Source organism: Amblyomma mixtum, chromosome 1 (assembly GCF_055824585.1).
Source record: "Amblyomma mixtum isolate Tamu chromosome 1, ASM5582458v1, whole genome shotgun sequence".
NCBI lineage: Eukaryota > Metazoa > Arthropoda > Arachnida > Ixodida > Ixodidae > Amblyomma > Amblyomma mixtum.
Genome location: NC_143012.1, coordinates 30,531,280 through 30,553,960, shown reverse-complemented (window position 1 = coordinate 30,553,960; position 22,681 = coordinate 30,531,280). Strand labels below are relative to the sequence as shown.

The 22,681-nt window shown below is 47.6% G+C and overlaps 1 protein-coding gene across 1 annotated transcript in view; it reads right to left on the bottom strand.

Moving 5' to 3' along the window:
- The window catches only part of kermit (PDZ domain-containing protein GIPC-like protein kermit), a 48,879-nt gene that overhangs the window by 4,663 nt on the left and 21,535 nt on the right, over positions 1-22,681 (bottom strand). Inside the window, exons 2-4 of the mRNA XM_089547396.1 lie at positions 3,574-3,804; positions 1,747-1,885; positions 379-497 (exon numbers count right to left, since the gene is read on the bottom strand). Of these exons, the coding sequence (XP_089403522.1) occupies positions 379-497; positions 1,747-1,885; positions 3,574-3,804 (489 nt within the window). The remainder of the gene's footprint in view (positions 1-378; positions 498-1,746; positions 1,886-3,573; positions 3,805-22,681) is intronic.

The following is a 22,681-nucleotide window of genomic DNA, read 5'->3' as shown; positions in this document are numbered from 1 at the left end:
AATGATTCCCGCTAATACATTTCATGAGAGGTGCTGTGTAGCAAACTGCAAGTTAAAGAATTGAGAGTGTCACTGAATGAAACGAATTTTGCTAGGCTAAAATACTACGCTGTTTTTGTTGCATAAAACAACACATATTACCAGTATATTACGGAGCATGGTTTGGCATTTGAACTGTGCTCACTTGCTTCAGCAAAAAAAAATATGAAGGTTTCTTGGGGTTACACGCAAGCGCATCAGTGACCTCTGCTAGAAAAGCATTCAATACCTGATGCGTACACCGTGTTATTACAGCGGTAACATTCAACCAAATAACAGGCTATATGTTGCTCCACCAGGGAAGGTGAAATATGGCAAGGCTCTAAGAGAAAAACTCACCGCCTTCTCCACAGTGGCGGGACCCTTGGAGCGCAATCGCAGAGTCTCTTTGCCCGACCCTAGGCCAGCCTTGTTCTTTGCTTGGCCAGCTGTCGCCCCACTTCGAGGCCCTATGTGTGCTGCACAAAGTACGAGAAGACATTGTATGGGGACAGAAGACATTGTATGGGGACAGGCCGAACCTACAAGCACATACAGTGGCAGCTCTTCATGACGGGGTGATAACAATAGCCAACTCACACGTCACTTCGCGAACAATGTGTCTGTCCATTGCAGTTCGTTGTTCAGCACACATGCAGTCGGTCAACCACCAAGAGTATTGCGTCTTGCATGCTTACATTTCTACCAGTGTTTCAATCCTGCCACCATACCGAGCGTAAACAGCCTTCTGAGTACACTAACTATTGTAACTTGGGGGATTCCCCTAAACATTTCACCAACACAGTTCCCACTTCGAGTTATTGATCAATTCACTCTCGCCCTACCATAAGCTTGCCGTCCCGGTTAGCTCAATTGGTAGAGCGACTGCTCCGGTGTAGCGGTGGTCCTGGGTTCGAACACCGGACCAGGACGAATTTTTCTTTAACTGCGAAGTTTCTGAGAAAGCTGTATAGCTTTCCTTTGTAGCCGTATGGCTGCGCTCGGGTGGATGCCAATGATTAATTACTCCCATATTACAAATCTACTCCACCTTGGGGGATTCCCCTAAACATTTGACCAATATTGTAACTCATCCAATGCACCATGGCAAGCCAGCAGCGATGCAGGTCATTTCATTTCAAAACAGCACTTCATGCCATTTTACGTACAAATTCCCTACATCACCCTAGCTTTAACGAGAAACTACAGTTTTAGACCTTTCATGTGCGTAAGTTTTTATGGGAAGGAAATGTTTTAAATAAATTGCAACTTTTACTGTTCTTTAGCACAACAAGACATTTCTAACCCTGTGTTAGGTGCATGACAGCCTTAACTGCTTATGTGCCATAAAACACAAAACAGCATTAACACAGGGGCATGCTGGTTTATATCTAAATACATGCACACAGCCAGTGATGCACGGGAGGGACATGACGCAGAAGTAAATCCTGGCAAGATTATCTAATGTGATAGCAGCTGACATAAGCATGCACTTGGGGGTGGGTGCAAATTTTCTACCATATTCTCTACTGCCTTCCGTAAGAGACAAGCCATAAAGTGCTACTGTGAGCATTTAGCCCTATGGCCTCATTGTTTCCATAAGAGTGCACAGGCCATGGAGAGACTTGTGCGCGCCTATAGCAACCAGAGTGCTTTGTGATGGAGTATTTCAACTGAGCATCATGGGGAATCGAGTGGCAGCAGGATCTACTTTTGTGGCAAACTCACAGAAGCCAGCCTTGAGAGGTTCGACAAGGCGCAGCGTAAACGTGGAGCCCTTCTTGATCTCCTTGAGTGCCTTTGCCACCTCGTAGTGACGGCAGTTCACCATGCTCCTGTCGTCGATGCGCTCTATGTGGTCGCCAACCTGCAAAAAAAAAAAAAAGAAAGTCCAATGTGAGGCATTCCAATCAGTGAAACACATACAAAGACTGAAGATATTCAACAGCATCCACAAGGCAACCAAAAGAGCACTGGTTCGAGAAATTTTGGTACACTGTTCAGACAGCATTGATTTTCATCGTGGGCTTGCTGTGATATTATTTGCAAGATTTTTCGATGAGAAGAACAACTGTGGTGAACTGGCACATGAGGAGTCCAACCCTGTTAATCATGCATTTCTTTCCTTTGATTTTGTTTTTCATCCAAGACCACCTCAAAAGGTGCACTGCTTTTTCCACCACCTCTGTTTAAAGGCACAGCTTTGTAGCAGATAGGCATCACTAAACAAAACTACTGGTACCTTACATTTTGTTAACTTGCGTAACTAAAGTGCCCAATGTGGGGTACATAAGGAACAACTGGGGAAGGGGGGGGGGGCAAAAAACAATGAACAAATGCACTACACATGAATAAGGTTACAACAATGAAGACATAAAAACAGCACATTAAAACCGGACAGCAAAATTTTGGAACTCAGAAAGTACTCAACAGCAGAACACAATAAGTACAAGAATGAATGGTTAGTGCTGACAGAAATGAAGACAGCACTCCTAGAGTGGTTATGCTTGCAGGGCAATGCGTTCCGCTTGGTCGTCGATAATAGCTTGTGCACTGCCATCTGTCCCACTGTCTGCAATTTGATGATTTGATCTTAATGGCGCAAGATTAGCTTGGCCAAAGAGTGTCACAGCTAACATATAATGGTCTGCACCAGGCAAAGAAAAGGCTTCATCATCATCATCATCAGCCTGACTACGCCCACTGCAGGGCAAAGGCCTCTCCCATGTCTCTCCAATTAACCCTGTCCTTCGCCAGCTGCGGCCACCATATTCCCGCAAATTTCTTAATCTCATCCGCCCACCTAATTTTCTGCCACCCCCTGCTATGTTTGCCTTCTCTTGGAATCCACTACGTTACCCTTAAGGACCAGCGGTTATCTTGCCTTCGCATTACATGCCCTGCCCAAGCCCACTTCTTCCTCTTGATTTCAACTAGGATATCATTAACGCGTGTTTGTTCTCTCACCCACTCCGCCCGCTTCCAATCTCTTAACATTACACCTATCATTTTTCTTTCCATAGCTCGATGTGTTGTCCTTAACTTAAGCTGAACCCTCTTTGTTAGCCTCCACGTTTCTGCCCCATAGGTGAGTACCGGTAAGATACACCTATTGTAGACTTTTCTCTTGAGGGATATTGGTAAACTGCCATTCATGATCTGAGAGAACCTGCCGAATGCGCTCCACCCCATTCTTATTCTCCTAGTTATTTCCCTCTCATGATCCGGATCAGCTGCCACTACCTGCCCTAAATAGACATATTCTCCTACTACTTCCAGCACCTGGCTACCAACTGCAAAAAGGCGAAAAGAAAAATGGCCTGGCTTAGCTTATGGTTAAGCCTAGGATGCGAAGCATACCGCCGGCGGAGGCTGCGCGTCTGCAAGCGAGCGCACGAATTGAGCCCCAACTTTCACAGCTGTTGTGACGTCATATCACGTGGTGCGCCGATGTAGGTCAAGTGGAACCTACGCGGCCGCGCGCGGCGCAGCAAGGGAGAGCTTGGTTGTGCGGCTAGTATGCTTCGCATAAAAAGGCTTCAGTGGAGATCAAACCTGCACGAATCCGATGCGGTCCATGAGGGAGCCCTCCTTGATGCGCTTGATGAAGGCCAGGCCGGCGCCATTGTCAGTGATGGTGAGCCCCAGGGAGTCCTCCCCCTTGAGCACCTCCACTTCCTTGGGCTGGCCCCGGCGGTGCACAAAGATGAAGTCGTCCAGCCCAATCTGGCCGCCCAGCAGGCGGCTCATGTCCACCTTGTGCGTGTTGAGCGTGCAGAACAGGATCTGCACAAACACACGCAAGCAAAGGGCACTCTTGAGTCACATCCACTTCGCTAACTCAGTCTTGCCATTCTACATAAATTCTTAAAGGGGAAGTGTGGTTTAGTTTCTGTGTTCAAACTAACAGTCTCCACTAGTTTTGTCCACTCTCCACTGGCAAGCGCAGAACTTGCGTAATCCTTGGGCAAGTGCATGTGATCAACACAAAAGTGCAGCGCCTCATGTCACAGACTTCAGTGAAGCAAGGCTACTCGACACATATGCAGGCACCTGTGACTCTTGACAAGGAGTGCCGGTGCCAGATATTGGTTTCATAATGGCGTACCATACATATTCAAGAAAACAACGCGGTTATGTGGTTTGTGGGTTAACCCACAAACCACATAGCCGCGTTGTTTTCTTGGTGAATAAAGGTGAACCTGTTGTAGGTGAACCAAGGATCATCAGAGTGCAAGACGAGCACACAATTGCGCGCTCGCCTTGCACTCTGATGGTCCTTGGTTGACTTCCCTGCACTACAGGAAGAATTTTTTCTTCTTTGCTGATGACTTCATTATGGAATTTTTGTGCATCACTTTTCCTGGACGCCGACAATGACGCTGTGTTTTGTTGCTAATGGACCATATAAGGCCTGAAAAAAAAAATAATTGTAGGGACTTCCCACAGAGCAGCGGGCCTCCAAAGCCTCTGGGCTTCCCTCTAGGGCCCGTATATATACACGCGCAAAACGCTGCTTCAACGAGTTACAAACATTACTGTTTCCTGTTTATTCTTAGTGCCCATCACGTTATCTCCGAAGTTAGCTGTGCCAACCAACTACGCTTATAATAACAACGTTGCCATAGGGAACCACGGATGAGATTTCAGTTCTGGGATAGTCATTCAGGGCCAGTCATGAAGCCTCCAAATCCGGCAATGGGGAGAGAAGAGTCGTAGTACTCCACAAATTTTATCCAGTGACTCCGTCCCAGGGCAGTGAGGCATTGCTTAACTGCTTGACTGCTGCACCACTACGCCACGGGTGGTATTGGGCACTCAAGTGGGCCTAGAAGTCGAGAATGACGAATTCCACACATATAGGCAATATATAATTACTGCAGCCGGACAGCCCTACGGTAAATACGGTAATGCATTACCGTTGCTATCGTCGCCAGGTTTGCCTAAGAACGGTTGCCATACGATAGAAATTACCGTATTTACCGTGTGGTACAACTAAAATTCTCTATTAACCCAGTAACGCTATCGTCTCATACCCTTGAGACAGAGCTAAAGCGTCCCCTTCAATTTTTTTCCACACTGTTTGAGAGTCGTGTTCAACTGCCCCTTTGTCGCACAACTTACCCGCTATATGTCGCACACTGAGAATTTCTCTATTAAATGCATCCAAATGTCAGGAAAGCCACTGGTATGATGCGCCCAAGGCAGACTGCCAACAAAATCGTGGTTTTTCGGATAAATCCGAATTCACAAAACATTTCTACCAGCGAGTATAGCTATATATGTGCAATGTGCATATATATGTGCAATGTCCTACATGTACACTGTGCTACATGCGCAATGTGCTACAAGTGCAATGTGCTACAAGTGCAATGTGCTACAAGTGCAATGTGCTACATGTGAAATGTGCATCCAGCTGCATGTGCTCGCGGACGGACAGTACATTCGTGACGCGACCGACACACATTTTCTTCGAGAATCGAGGCATTCCTGGCCCAACCGGGGAGCGCATTCTTCGTGGCAGGCCTGCGAGTGAGGTGCCCGGGAGGGAGGGGAAAAATAAAAACCCACTCGCGACTGGTCAGTGCAGGGGGGGGGGGGGGGGGGGGGGGGGGCTCCCGGCGAACGTATACACGCGTCGCCCGGGGGCTACCAACGCGGCCCGCTTGTTGTCTTTGCTTGTTTCCCACCTCCCACCTTGAAAGTGGGGCAGGTCCCCTTGAAGCAACAGCCCAGCGGCGGCGGCACGCGATGCCGATAGGTTCAATCTGGATCGAGCGAGCCCGCGCGCTCCTCCAGACAGGTTTTCCTTTTTGCTCGCTCTCGTCGTTCTTTTTTGGACATTTTGCTTCCCAACCGCCTCCGCGTAGTTTTTGGCTCCTTTTTTTTGTTTCCCGGACTCCGCCGCTGTAGCTTCGCCCAGACAAGAATCCCCCCCCTCACTACGCGGCGTGTGCCGGCTTCCGCGGGCGCGCTCAAACGGCCGTCGCTGTATTTAATATTCGTTTGTTTTTTCTCTTCGGTCGGCCGTATACCGTAGCCGTACTGTCCTTCGCGCCAGCGCAGACGATAAGAACGGCCGGCGTGATAACCAATTAACGCACCGGAGAGCACAACCAGGGAAACGCGCTTTTCAGAAAAACCTCCTCGGCCATCGGATATATAATACGCGGCGATCCGATGAAATCGACGAAACAAGAGCAAGGCCGCGAGACGTGCGTGGTTCTGTAATCCGCGCGCCGCCTCGCGAAGGTAAACAAAAGAGTGGTTGTTGACTCGTATTCGCTGATGCAACGAGAAGCGCCAAGTCACGCAGGATGGACACACATGTGCATTAAATGTATTTATTTATTTATTTATTTATTTATTCATTAATGCGAAAGCATTATATGGCTATGTCGCGTCAGCAAAAAGTGTCCGCAAAACGTGTCCGCTATTTTTGTCCGCACGATTACTTCATTCTAATGTGCGAAAGTGTGACAGTGAAAGGTAGTGTGTGATAAAATGTTGCAGTGGGAAACGCGAAAAAATACTTAGACGTCGATATAGTACATGGACGTCAGAACAGCCACGGACGTCGATATAGTGTGTGGAAGTTTTGCTTACACATTGCTCCAATGAAGATCGGCGCGGCGATCCCAAAGTTTATTTATTTATTTATTTATTTATTTATTTATTTATTTATTTATTTATTTATTTATTTATTTATTTATTTATGCAATATGCCCCTACAGGCCCCCTAGTCAATTACACGGAGGGGCGGGCACCGGTATCACAAGGTAAGCTCAAAGGTGCAATACATATAATGATACATAATACTAGTGAAAATCACAAAATAACCTGATTATACCCAAAATAACAATGCACGTGAATGAAACAAGTGACAAGCAACGATCAATGCTAGACAGATATTTGTATTAGGAGGTCCTAAAATTTAAGGTGACTTCCAGTTGCGATGTGCGATGGCAGATTGTTCCACTAGGCTACAGCTATAGTGCTCGGCTGCTGACCTGAAAGACGCGGGTTCGATCCCGGCCGCGGCGGTTGAATTTCTTTGGAGGAGAGGTCCGTGTACTGTGCGATGTCAGTGCGCGTTAAAGAACCCCAGGTGGTCGAAATTTCCGGAGCCCTCCACTACGGCGTCTCTCATAGCCTTAGTCGCTTTGGGACGTTAAACCCCAGAAACCAAACCAAACCATAGCTATAGTGCGAGGTATGAATGATTTCGTAAAAGAAGTGCGGCATGAAATTCGCTTAACTTTGAAAGGGTGATCGCGGCGTGGAAAAAAAAAAATGTTTCTGGTGATTGGAAGAAATCGTCACGGAGCAAAGACTGGTAGCGTGACAACTGTACGAATTAAACCGGTAGAACTTCACGCACGTTTGGGATATGTCATCGTCTGTGCGTCTGAAAAGCACTAGGCATGCTTTAAAGTGCGCAGTGTATGCATATATGCTGCACCGCAAAAAAAAAAAATAAGAAAGAAACTATGCATAGAGTAATGCTAGGCCCTGACAAAACAAGTTCAGAGCAACGAAAGCATATACAACCTTCATCCTTCTAGGCATTTTTATTTCTCGCGAGAAATGAGCGAGACGCAGTCCACAACCGCGGCACTAATTGGAAGACAGCCAATTATAGTTCTGACGCGATTCTCGGATAGCATGAAGGCGAAAGAGCTATAGGAACAGTTAGCAGTATCTTGGTTACCTTGACATGCTCAAATGTGACCCTGCACGACAGAGTAACACCACGTCACCTTGCCCTACACTGCAGTCAGATACAACTCAAGAAGGCAGCGGCGGGTATACCCCTCCGGCCAGTGACGTCGACTGGTCCTCATGAAGTTCCGGTTAATCCTCTAGCGTAAAGTCGCAGGTGTCTGGAAAGTCAGTGAGATAGTGTTAACCGCAGGAGAACCAAAACTCAGCGAAATGGTGCATATTGAAGAGGTAAAAAACAGCGCAGCGACGACGGACAAGAACGAATAAAGAAGAAGGACAAGCGCTGACTAACAACTGAGGTTGATTGGAAAAAAAACACGGGTATTAGTGCTCTCCAAAAAAACAACAACCAGGACGCATGCTTCTCCGCAGACACTTCTAATCATGGGAATCAAGATACTTAATCTCACAGTCATGCAGAAGCACCGAAGCTGTGCTTACACACGTGTCACCATTCACGTGGATGTGATATGCCTCACACAGTTCCCTTGTTAATTTTCCCCTATGCCTGCAAGTAACTTTTGTCTCATGGAAAAGAGGTGCGCACATTTTCTTATCGGGGGAACTCGGGATATTATTCAGGGGGGCAATCTCTGTTATGTAGCGCAAGGTTGGGCGATGGGGGACCTCTCAACGACCTATCATGCTGACGTAGACGAGTGTTCACACAATTTCCGGTTTGGCCGATGTATTCCTTGCCACAAGAAAACTCAGTGTCACAGACTACCCTTTCTGCACACGGCGTGAACTTATTTTGGTGTTTTATCTTGCAGGCTCTACCACCGGTTGTTCTTTTTTTGTTTTTTAGCCTTTGCTTTCCTATCTACTATGGCACATATTTTTTAAAGTTTTTGGGGGGCTGAGAACAGCACTTGAATATTCACCATATCTGGCGCCTACACTCTTTAATCTATGTGACAAAAGATGATATATGGTATAACCGCATATCTCTTCATACCGGACTGCTCTGATGGATGGCAATTCTTAAAAGACTATGCATATATTATGCATATTATGTATATATCCACAGTCACCTTAGCTACTGTTTGTCCTGCTGGGGAAATACATATTTCACTCACATTGAAAGACTTCAGCGCCTTCAGAATCAGGCCATCAGGCTCATGTCATTCAGTTCATTCCTAACACACTCTTTACCACTTTATCATAGCTTGCGCATACTTCCACTTCAACAGTTATTCACTGTGAAATTATCCATCATTATCTACAAGGTAATTAATCATCATGCTCATATTGATGGCTTTCCTGATCAGCTTATAAATACTAATTCTACTAGGTTTCAACAGCGTAATAATCTTCTTCTACCTAAAGTGAGGACTAATTATGGAAAATTTACCACAATATTTGCCGGCATATCCTGTTGGAATACTTTGCCATGTGAAATTAAAGCGTCGTTTACTGTTCACTCATTTCATCACCGCATTAAAGAGTACTTAATTAATTTCCTGTGTAGTTCACATGCCTAAACAGTAGTAATCCTTGTTTAAAGTCTCATTTTCTTTGCATTATGTTACAAAGTTGTTGCTGTATATACTTTTTGTTCCGTTTTTCACACATAACATTGTAAATTTTTTTTGTAGATTGTTTATTTATGCTAATTGATACACTGCCTTCCATTCTTTGCAATTTTACCCCACTTGATTTGTTCTAGGAGGTCCCCCCGACAGTCGTGTACTATGGGACCTCCTTCTGTACTGATTTTATTGTATTTGTATTACTATGTGCGTATTAAATAAACTTGAAACTTGAAACTTTAGTTTCCTCAGGATTTTATTGCACACAAGCAAGATCTCTTCCGGAAAAGCTGTCGATTGTAATCTCCTAACCTGCTGACAAAAACTATTTGCCATTCCATGCACACAAGATTTTGAAATCTAGAGGCCCGTGTACTGTGCGGTGTCACTGCACGTTAATTAAACCCCAGGTGGTCGAAATTTCCGGAGCCCTTCACTACGGCCTCCCTCATAGCCTGAGTCGATTTGGGACGTTAAATCCCAATAAACCTGAACCTATATAATTTACACTTGAAGGGGAGAAAAGTTAGGTCAGATTGTGCACAGCTGTAATTACGCACAGCCTTTATAACACAATCAAACGAGTTCGAATTAACGAGAATAAAATTCCCTGTGGCTTAGCTTGGTTAAGACCGGTAATTGCGAAAGCAATATCCGTACCTACGCCATGGTACAGCTGGTAGTGTAGCTGGTGGTGGTGCTTGTGGTTAGACTTGTGGTGATGCATCGGTTATACAATCCAATCCAATCCTAACCAATCAAATCCCATCCAATCCAATCCACTCCTATCCAATCCAATGTAATCTAATCTAAACTAATCCAGTCCAATCCAATCTAATGCAATCAAGGTCAAACGAAGGTCAATGGTGGTCACCGCAGCGGCACGATGGTGGTCACCGCCGCGGCAAAGGCGTGAAAGTGCAAGTAGTACTGCTTTCGCAATAATACATTCATATGGTTGCTGCACCACATGTACGTGTGTCTGCTTTCTGCTTCGCAATCACCAAAACGCGCGGTTCGAAGTAATTAACCAGTATTTGTCACGCACAGCTCTTTCGATGTACGACGCTCTGGAAGGCGCGTGCACTGCATGGTTAAAAAGGAGAAAAGTATACCGCGGAAAAACAGACGGTCATCGACCGCGACGCATAGCTACATAGATTGCAACTTCCGATGGCAACAGACCTCCTACCAAGCAAAACACTCTTTCCGTGCGAACGGTAGAGGCTCCAAGCTGCTGACACGCGTAATTGACCAATATGCTTGCCGACGCCCTGACGCAACTAATTTCCCGAGAAACTGCCGCCCAACACGCGTTCAGAATTCCTCCTCGTCCCAACTCGCCAACAAGATTAAAAAAATAAAGCATACAGCTGCGCCCTCAAGCGGCAAGGACGTGCAAGACTGAGGAAGGCAGCACGCCTATTTCCAGGCCCCCAGACGAGCTCACTCCAGTGAACCCATTTCCATCTCCGAAATCTCTCGCCGAGGCGCGCTCTTTTAACTCCTTGGCTTCTTCTCCGCGCTTGGGCGACCAAGCTTGCGACGAAAGGAAACGCTATATAGCGGGAACCTCCCCGCCGTTGCTGCTACGGCGGCGGCGTGCGGTCGTTTTCGCCCGTTTTCGCAAACGCAGTCAGCCAGGTAGGCGGGCAAAAAAAAAAAGCGAAAGTGGCGCCCGTCGACTAAGCACACTGAATTATTCCGACGTCCCACGAAAGCGCGCCGGCGCTTCCTATCTAATCGGAACATCTGCCCTTTTAGCGAGCAGTCGAACGCTAAAAGGACCGCGCCAACCGCGCTGAAAGGGGAGAAGCCGGCATGGGGGCTTTCTCTTCCTCCGAGATTTACTTTATTTCTTCCTCAAGCCCGCGGCTCGCGAGGTTAGGCAGTTCCGTACATAAGACCGGAAGCCGCGTGCCGTGGCCGATTCGTTAAAACGCCGCGCCACTTCCGCCGCCGCGACGTTTCCTCAAAGTCGTTCACGTCGTGCACCTAGAGAGCTGCCGCGAGTCTTCGTGTCTCCGCGGCTTCCGACGAGCCCTCGTTTGCACCGCCGACACTCCTCGACTCTCTCCAATGCAGAGCCAGTCATGGTGACGGATCTGGCAGTCACGGTGACGTACGAGGTGGCATACAAGGGCACAGTATAGCACCTTACTCCTTCCTGCGGGGATGGCCCTCGGAGTAACTTCTCAGGAGTGACTTTTAGGGCGCGATTTTTTGGAGGCAACTTCGGGGGGTAATGTTGTGGAAGTAACAACATTTCTTGGGAGTAATTTCTGCAGAAGTATCATTTTGGAGCACTTTCTTCAGGAGCAACTCTCCCGAAGTACACTGTAAACAAAAATATACCCAAAAGGGAGTAAAAATGGTGGCGGCCACCCTTTTTACTCCATTTGTGGAAACATTTACTCCATGAGTGGGGAGTAAAAAGGTGGACTGTCCTCCATTTTACTCCCATGAGGGAATAATGGAGTTAAAATGAGGATTTACCAGCATTTACTCCAGTCCAGAAAGGGAGTTAATTGTGCCAAATACTCCACCAGTGCCGAAATGGAGTAAAAAAACAGCATTTTGTGTAATGCGCCCCGCCACCTAGCGTCTCGTCTGCTTCTGGTCAGTCGTCTGATAATGGCGGTGAGTGAAGACCGCTTGGTTACCATCGTCGCTGGATCTCCGTTCACTTCTGCTCCTTCACGGGCGCCTGCCGCGGTACAAGATATCGGCTTGTCGCCGTTTTCCGCTACAGTACGGTACATAATTGAATCGCTACTGTGAAGCCTCCAGTGCTCATGAGGCTACATTTTTCCTCAGTCATATTGAAAAGCCAAGCCTTAATGAAGTGAATATGGAAGCAAACAATGCCATTCCAAACTACCATCAGGGGTGCTTTCAACTTCTCTGCTCTGGTTTTTAGTCAAATATAGCGTGGTGCATGACCGTTACAGCCCCCGCTTAGGCCTAATTCTCACAGGCTTTTTTCAGTGTGGGCCTCGCAATGTATTGCAGCAGATTATGTGTTTTATGAACATGGAACTTTTATAGAACATAGTGTCAACCCTGGTCTCTTGATTGAGCTCATGAGGCTACATTTTTCCTCAGTCATATTGAAAAGCCAAGCCTTAATGAAGTGAATATGGAAGCAAACACTGCCATACCAAACTACCATCAGGGGTGTTTTCAACTTCTCTGCTCTGGTTTTTAGTCAAATATAGCGTGGTGCATGACCGTGAAAACTACCCAGCGACTCCTTCTCAGTTTTTAACTATTGATTATAATGTTACGTCCCTTTATCTACAAACACGGCCAACCAAACGAGCTCGTAGAGCAAAGGGAGACGACAAGCAGACGACTCCTGCCGCCTACACCGCGGCTGGGCTTGCAGATAGAATCCGGGACGCGGAGTTGCATTAGGGCAGCGCAGTTTCCCAAGTTCGGTTGCCGGGGCGGCCCGCAGAGCTACAGCCCGTTGCCACCGCTGTCACTGTAAGAATGAGCCTGAATGAGGATAGATAAACTATAAACATCACGCCGTTTTCGGGCTCCATTTCTATAAGGGAGTAAAAAATTTACTCCATTTTCACTCCTTAATAACTCCCTTATATAGGGGAGTAAATAAACACCATACATATGGAGTAAAAAAACCTCCTTTTGGGTGTGCGTTAGAGGACAAGCCATTTACTCCCTTTTGGGTGTTTTTTGCTAACAGTGTAACTCTTGGGAGCAACTAATGTAACTTCGCGGGACTTCGCGGGAGCAACTTCGCGGGAGCAGCTTCGCGGGAGCAGCTTCGCGGGAGCAGCTTCGCGGGAGCAACTTCACGGGAGCAACTTCACGGGAGCAACTTCACGGGAGCAACTTCACGGGAGCAACTTCGCCGGAGCAACTTCGCCGGAGTAACCACGCCGGAGTAACTTCACCGGAGTAACTTCACCGGAGTAACTTCACCGGAGTAAATTCATCAAAGGAACTCTCCGGAAGTTATTTTTCTCACCAGATCGTTTCTGCGAATACCCGCGGTCTGACGGGAGGTTCCACATCACCCGTGGCCACGGTCACGAGTGACGCTGTTTCGCACTCCTCAGGCAAGGTTGCATACAAAAACAGGAGCGCCTAAAAATACCGGCTTCTTTCCCTTCCCTTCGCTTCTTTCCCTTGCGGATTTCTACGACAACAACCACCACAACAGGCTTCAGTTACACTACCATTTGGAATGGCGTCCCAGTAACGGCTGTCGCCGAAAAAAATGTTGGTGGGAGGAGGCGAAAGCTATATGTATACTGCCACGGCCGTAACTAAAACGTTACAGCAGTGCGCGCGAAACGTGGAGGTATCGACTTAGTCCTCATTGATGGGACTACAAGGAGACTACCAAGTCTATGTATGCAGTCTGTACATAGGAATATGAACCACAGACTTTACATCTCAATACGCGTGCACATTTCACTCGGTCGTGCGGTCGAATAGATGGAACCTTAAAAGAAATAAAAGGCTGCTCCAATCCATACGAAATAACGTGTTACCATGGGTTTAGCCCTGTGTCTATCCTAGTCTTCCAGCACGCGTTTTATGAAGGTGAACCATTCAGCTCGCTCGTCGCAAAATCGTCACTCGCAAGTGCAGAAAAATGTGCATTTTAGTCGCCACTAGTTGCTGATGTTTATTAAGCCATTGTTCTCCACTAAATCTTAAAATGCTTTGGTTTTGCTTCTGCTTTTGGCACAGTTTTACTTTTCGCGAAGTCTGCGCACGCCTGATCCCATTGGAAGTAAAGAGAACTAGAATTGACAAATCTATCGACATCGGTCGACATTTTAATGGGTTTTACAGCTTCCTGGCTTCCACGAAGGAGACGTTTATTCATGCCGTCAAGCAGCGAGACACACGCACACACACACACAGGCACACACAGGCACACACACACAGGCACACACACAGACCCACACACACACACACACACACACACTCACTCACACACACACACACTCACACACACACTCACACACAGGCACACACACAGGCAAACACACACACACACACAGGCACACACACACACACAGGCACACACACTCACACACACACTCACACACACAGGCGCACACACACACACACACACACACACACACACACACACACACACACACAGTTTTTTTTCAATCTCTGCGAGGTCCGAAGGCGCAGGTTATGAGCATGAATAGACCATCCATATTTGCCCAGAGAGGGCTCCCCGAAAGCTGAACGCAGTGCGCAAGGAAACGGACGATGCACTGAAAACTGCGTCAACTACCCCTTCATCTTACCATGGCGCTAGCATGCACGCCCTTTTACTATGAGCTCCTCCGGTCGTCGGCCGCAATGCATAAAACTAGGTCTTTTCGCCGATCGGGAGAACGTTGAATAGGCGCGCTGCACAAACACAATAGAAAAAAAAAGACTAGCGAGACAGCGAGTGAGTGAGCGCGTGCGTGAGTGAACGCACGAGATAGAGTGAGGGAAAGGGAGGCCGTCAACAGCAGGCAAAAGCAGGAAGCCGAGCCGCGCGGGCGGACAGAAAACGCTATTCAACAAGTCGTTGACTATGGATGTCACAGACCTCCGCGGTCGCGCTGCTGGGTTCGTGACGTCCCCTGCCGCCGACGCCAACTGCGCGGCCTCGGCGTCGCTCTCGCGGAAGGGAGAAAAAAAAGACGGAAAAAGGTCGCGCCCCGTCCTTCCTTCCAGCGTTGTCAGTTTCTCCTCGTCGACCGCGAATATATGCGCGCCCGGATGACGCGGCGTAGTAAATGGCAGGAGAGAGAGAGAGTTATTTCCAGTCAATAGCAAGCGATATAAAAGGGAACACTTGGTTCGAACTCAACACCACGATCCAGTTATTTTCAATTATGCACCAAACTTGCAAAACTGCAGTCGAAACTCGTTATAACGAAGTAATGGGTATAACGAAGGAATGAAGATTACCCTTGGAAGCTCGGCCAACACTGGTTGTAACCATCTTTTCTTTCACCCTCACCTGGAGTACCGTGCTAGACTAATAACCAGGCAGACCTATCCTATATTCATTAAAGTCACTCTCTCCCTCTGGCTATAACGAAGCTACGGCTATAACGAAGTAATCGCCAGGCCCCTTCAGGCAACGGCTCATAACAAAACTACGCCTTTGTAACATGTTAGGAAAGAGATAACGAAATTGACTTAGAAGACAATGGCAACGCTTGCGGCATGCTAGCAAAGTGTTCCCTTTCATGCTGTCCGCACCTGTAGGCTTTGGCCAAGGAAGAAGGAAAACGGCCGTATAACAAACGACGGAGGAGCTTCGAACAGACGTCAGGCGACTGAGTACACAGAATACGCTTGTGTACATCGAGGCATGCAATAGCAACCTCTGCCTCTCTTTGCACAACACGAGCCACTCGCGCTTACTAACGCAGCAAACATGGAACGTATATCGCACTTGATGTCAGCAATGTCCGAGCAACACGCGCACGCCGCGGAAACGGCGCGGCGCCCAGGAACCGATAGTGTACAAACAACGCACTTACACATGCTATCACGGTACTATATAGAATCACTAGATGTTGAGACATACGTCACTTCCAGATAAACATGTCCGAATAGTTAGTAAACGCAGATTAACTTCGGGCAGAGAACCTGTTACAATCGCTTTTCGCTCTCTCCTCGCTATAGGGACAGTCAGGGCAACTCCACCCAATCATTGTTCTCAGTAAAAATTGATTCTCAAGCTCTTTCTGGCTATGTTGCCGATTGTTCCGACGCAAAAGACGCATCTATCGCCAAAAAACTAGACTTAGAAATCTTCCCGCCAGCCGATTCAAACTTGTGGCGTCCTTAGGGATAATGACGCGTCGCCACAGTTACGAAGTAAATGGCAGTTGAACGTAGACTCAGGGATCTGTGCCGACAAACCTGTGTCCACGCATGCATTTTACTTGCGAAATCGACCGGTGGTGGCGACACCTACATTTCGTTCGGTCTTATGAGAGCTTATGAAAGCTCTGTTGTTGGTGAGAGTGGTCTCTCTGATTAGTCTGCGCCTGTATAAGTACGATACAGGCCAACGTTCATTTGTTCGCGCGGTCCTCTCTAAAGCATTGCTTTTACGCTATCTTTTACTTTTCTGGGTACAACAGCTATCGGCATTCTCTGTTAGCGTTCGTGTCCGGTCAGCCGCTATTGTTCCCCCAGGATAGGCGCACAACAATTCGCTCGAATTTTCGCCTCATATGTTTCAGTTCATCCGGCCAACAAGTCAGCGTGAGCACTTTCCGCTTACGACGTATTACGACGCCGTTCACCCTGCAGATACGTCGGGAACGACACAGCTGCAGCAACCTCCTCGCAGCGTCAGTCCAACGAATTTAGGGGAAATCTCCATTGTGGAGCATATTTCAATTCGACAGCAATTACTCTTTAGCATCCACATTATAGCACAGCCATCCGGCTACAAACGAAACCTCACAGCTTCCTCAGAAGCTTCGCAGTTATAGAAAAATTCGTTCCGAATCTCGGAGTTCGAGAACTCGTCCTTCGCCGAAGTCGCCCAACTCCTCAGGTGAAGCCCCTATCCAGGGGCATTTGGGGGAATAAATATGGACCCTACTGGCAAGTAAACCAGGAACAAGCATGTGGAGGAAAATATGCAGAAAACGAGCCACACAATCCGCAGATCTCAAGGTCACCCTGCGAACCCTCGCGACTGCTTCTTTTTACTTTTTCCTGCGTAGCAAGCAGGGCTCGGTAAACCAAGTATTCTTTCATCTACGAACCCTGGCCACCTACGCCGTGCAGTAGTGCAGTGCCAACGAAGTCACCGCTACAGCGCCAGCCAATCAAAAGGCAGAATCCACTGGCCAAGCCTCATCGCGCGCGCCTCAGCCCCGTCAGGCCAAAGAGGGGTTTGCGACCTGTTTTTCCGGCGTTCGGTGGCCGCGGTCATAGGCGCCCCGCTGCGTTCCGCGACGCTGTAATTCTGTAATCCATGCGTCACGCTTAACCCTCCACGCCATATACAGTCGGCCGCGTAATCGGGCGGCACAATCTTGACTCAAACAAGCCGCGCGCAACTGGTATATCCGACGCCATCGGGCAAACCCCCTCTTTCTCTCCCTCCCCCTCATTTTTCCTTCTTTCTCTTTGCTCGCCCCGAGCCATATTAGCCGCGAGACGGAGGTCCCCCCAAAAAGGCACGCCGGCGGGACAAGAGGTCGGGCCAAATGTCTTGAGCTTTGAGAGAAGTACAGTCGTCCGCAACTCCGTGCCGTCTGCGCTCCGCAGCGCGCAGGGCGACGTCTAGCGGTAGCACCTGGTTCGAGAGGACGCATCTCTGAGTGTCTAGAACCAGGTGCTGCCGCTAGACGTCGTCTTGCGCGCTGCGCAGAGCAGACGGCACGAAGTTCAAGCGCTGGTGTGGACGATGTTACATGCGGTCGATCTTTCACGCTACTTTACAATGGCTGAAACAAAACGCTGAAAAAAGCCAGTCTGCTGATTCGTCTGCTGGGCCGATCCAGGACTGAGTGTAGAGAAGCTGCAGAATGTAACTCGCTACTGGTGTAAATGACGCAATTATACCTGCAACCAACTGTGCGCAGACATATCTGAGGGCAAAAAATATGAAGACAAAAAAAAAAATGAGGGTAAGGAAACATGCCTGGAGAGCGCCGCTTGAGGGCAACGCGCTGATGTGAATCTTGGAAACTGGCTGCATCGTGCCAAAATACATGGGCTTTCGAAAAGCAAGCAGACACAGCAGCCTTTCCAGTGCATGTAATAGTAAAAAAACATGATCCGAGCCACAGCGCCAGGGTAATCGCGTTTTCTAAATTCTAAAAACTTATATGGCTATGACTAACGACCAGCTGCAGATCCCTATATGCAACTAGGCGCCTAACTCTAATAGTTAAAAAGTTAATTATTTAAATTTAGTTAACCAGCTCACTAAAAACGATTCACCAGTTTTCTGGTGTCCGCCAACACTAGGTAATACTATGCTGAAAAACCCCTCTTTTTACCTCAAAAAACCTATTTTTAAGAATTACTCAAAGACTTCCATGAGAGATATTGCTAGTCAATAGGAGCGGTTTGTTGCCTTTGTTCAGCGATTGCACCAGCTTAACAACGTGCTTAGCAACTACAACCTCTCACCGCTGACTTTGACGAAACGGCAAATGCTCACAACCTGCATATGGAGTAGAATATAATGAGGTCATATACTGAGCGTTCCCGATAACAAGGCCACTTGTAAGTGGAGAACCGACCAATAAAATGCACAGTAACTCAGGCCTCTTATCTCGATGGCTGCGGACGTCGGCAGCCGATCACTCAAGAGGGCCAGGTGTCGACGTAAGCGCAGAAAAAAAATAAAACAAAGAACGCGCGGCGACACGGTAGATTCATCTTCCAGCACAAACAGATAGTAAGCCTTTTTGAAACTAAAGATACATCGGAAGTCATCGGGAAATCATGATCCCAATAGCAAGCTTAAACGGACTCCAAACACCAATATGAAGCGGGCCTACGTAGCGCTTGCTGAAAGGTCGGTAGATTACCTTTCACAAGTGACTTCACGGGTGTCAGCACACGCTAGGCGATATCAGGCGCAGTAACTGTCTCACATATCTCGGTGGATGCCTCAACCGCGCCGTGAGGGAAGGTAGGGAGGTGGGAGTGAAATAAGAAAGAGGCGCCGTAGTGGAGGGCTCCGGATTAGTTTCGAACATCTGGGGACCTTTATAGTGCACTGCCATCGCACAGCACACGGGCGTCTATGCGTTCCACCGAAACGTGGCCGCCGCGGTCGGGTTCGAACCCGGGTACTCCGGCTCAGACCACTGAGCCATCGCGGCGGGTGGCGCAGGTTAAAGGATTCCACATGGCCGAAATTACTCCGGAGCCGTCCACTACGCTATTCACCTCTCTCTTCTTTCACTTTCACCTTCCTCCCTTCCCTCACGGTGTCCACCGACAGTGAGTTACTGCATGCGCCCATTCCTTTCCCTAAAACCAACTACTACAATTATCTAACCGGGCAAAGCACGCCAGACTCGTATGCCACAGCTGTAAAGAGAACAAATACTGGAGAACAATCAGAACACGCCTTACGCACACACACACACACACACACACACACAAACGCGCGGACGCGCAAGGTAATAACTGTGAAGACAGTGGAAAGCTGCGCATGTCACGGCTCCCTGCCTCCGTGTTTGTCTTCCGTTTCTTGCGCGTAACCACTATTCCTACAGCAGCCAACAAGCCCGTCAACGGGTCTTTCCGACATTTAACGAAACACTATTCTCCTTCCGAAACGTGACGCAAAGAGCAGCCGGTCATTTGCGAAACGACTAGGAGCTCTGCGACCACGTCATACCCGCAGGCGTCAATTGGCCTCCGAGTACCAAGCACGCTGGGCAAGTTTCTCCTCGCCATAGATGGTGCAGCGGCTTTATACCCGCTGTATACGGACGACGAGGGAGGCCTCTCGCATAATGGGAGTTGATGCACAGTCCACGTGCTAAGTGAGAAACAAAAATACAGCTTTGTTGCCAGAAAAAAAAAACAAACATAGAAAACGGGCGATATCTGGTTTGGTTCCAGAGCTAGTGAACAGCAAATATAAATTGCAAAGACGAAAGAAACAAAACGCGAAGTTAACAACACGAAATCTAATAAAGAAAAAGTGAGAACACTTCGCACAGAAAAGCGGAGATTTTTTTGACCGCCGACACGCTTCCCTGTGTAAAGGGCGTTTTAGGGGTGATAAGGGCGCATGAAGAAAATCGACGGTGAATTCAAAAAAAAAAAAAAAGTTAGTTAGTTATATGGGGTTTTATGGCGCATAAGCAACTAAGGCTATCATGCGCCAAACACAAGGTTAGATGATGTTTTGTTAAGTGTATAGAGGTTACATTATAATAGATTTAAAACATTGGCTTTCTTTAGAAACTTACAAACAAGTGAAAACTCGACAAGTGTTTGTTCGCCTAAAAGCAATGTGGGATGAAATGGAATGTGTTCATTGTAAAATACCGTAAAAAAATTTTTTCTAAGTTCTTCGAGTTGCAAACAAGAAATTAAAATGTGATTTACTGTGAGCTCCTCACTACACACTTCACAGCACAGAGGTTTGTCTTTTTTTGTTAATAAGAAGTTATGGGTGATGTGTGTGTGACCTATGCGTAAACGACATAAAATTACTTCGATAAAACGCTCTTTATGGCGGCATGATTTCCATTCTTTTAAAATGGGCTTTATGGTATGCAGCTTGTTGTGTCCTTCGTTTTCCCAAGAAGCTTGCCACTTGGCTCTTAGTCTGCTATGCACTAACTTCATGTAATCCCTAGGAGGCAAATTCACATGTTTAATTTCCATGGTTCTGGTTTGTGCAGCACACATGTCGGCTCTCTCATTGTCCCTAATACCAACGTGACTGGGAACCCAGCAGAATTTTATAACATGTTTTTGTGTTGTGACCTTTACTATATTGTGTATGATGCTTCCTATCAGTGGCTCCGTGGCATTTTTGAAGTTTAATGCTGTAAGGACGCTCAGTGAATCTGTATAAATGATGCTGTGTGATGATAATAAAATAGCGGTCATGAAACATGGAAGTGACATTTGTGATGGTGACAGAGTTCAGTTTCCCGAAAAGGTCGATGTCATGAAGATAGAAAAAAAAATGAAAAGAAAACGTTCAGTGCTTGACTTTTCTCAAAAGAAAAAGGGGGACGGTAAGGGAGAGGGATAGAAGGAAGACAGGACGAACAGGCTATGCAGCGAAGGAAATTACGAATCATAACATTTTGTTCCAAAGCTAGGTGCAGTCATCAAACTCTTGCTGCGCTGTTGCAGTGAAATGCCGTCATCTTTCTCTTGTCCGATTTTTCTATTCTGTTGCGGATCCGCCGTCTTTGAGTCGTCCACACAAGAGTGCACAGTTGCCCTGCGCCCTTTTGTCTCCGTTCCAGATTTTTTTTTCTTTTCTGTTTCCCGCGACAGAGAGTCCACAGTACAATGACGGCATTTGCAAGAGGGGTTTGTTGATTGAGCAATACGTTCTGAAGGGCTGGTTGGTCGGCCGCACTAAGACAGAGCAAGAAAAAAAAAGAATGACAAAAGAACAGGACAGGACACGGCTTCTTCCACGAAACGATTCAGGGAGAATATCAAACAGTACTTGGTAAATGTCATTCAGCACACTTAAACTTCCATCGGTGACTTAGTCTTAGTCATAGCCACTGCGTGTTTCAACTGTCGGTACTTTGATATAAACTACTGCAGGCTGGCCGTTGTGTTATTGGTATAACATAGATATATTACTGCGGGGAACTATCTAAAGAGAGAGGTATTCTGGGAGTCAATGCATAGTCCTCTAAAGAAGGATTTGTTTGTGAGCTAGTTGGTGGCTCATGATGGAAGGGATGCATACAGGCCACAAATAAACGCCACACAGTGAAAAATGCACGTACACAAGACACATAGGGGCCTTGTACGCGTACGCAACAAAACGATCGTATATTTTAGTGCACGTACACTGTAATAGCTGCTTTGTAGGAAAGCTTTTTTTCTTGCCAACTGTCTACGTGGAGCTGCGCCTTGTTAGACTCGAAGAACTCCATCCATTTAAAAACTAATTAAATGATGTACTAGGCCACTTATCACCATAATGTCCCCAGAGGGCCTTTGAAGTACAAATTAATTATCACCATGCATTTTGCCTCAGCTACACTTCCATGGGAAAATAACTAGAATTAGGTTTATTGGTTTATTGGGGTATGACGTCCCAAAGCAACTCAGGATATGAGGGACGCCGTAGTGAAGGGCTCCGGAAACTTCGACCACCTGGGGTTCTTTAACGTGCACTGACATCGCACAGTACACGGCCCTCTGGAATTTCGGCTTCATCGAAATGTAACCGCTGCGGCCGGGATCGAACCCACGTCTTTCGGGTCAGCAGCCGAGCGCCGTAACCCCTGAGCCACCGCGGCGGGGAACTAGAATTAGGTGACTGCGTATGGCGATACATCTTTTGCGTTTCACAGGTCGCTCAACAATCGTCCCACGAAATGTTGCGTAGCGGAGCCGACCAGTCGGTTCCGCTTTTCCAGCTGGATATATACGCAGGCGTTGTGCAACTGCGCGCCATATCTCACCGACGACTTTTCGCTCCGCCGCAGGAGCCGCCCTTTGCTTCAAAGCATCGGAACGACCTTGCCGGCTGTGGACGCTGGGCGGGGAAGCGAAAAAAAAAAAGCAGCAGCAGCCGCACACACACGAGCGACGATGTAAGTACGTACAGCCCGGCAGCTGAAGGCAGCGCGACCACTATTGAGGCCACCGCACCGAGACCGCCGTCAAGACAGATTCGTCGTCTTTCTACCCCCTCC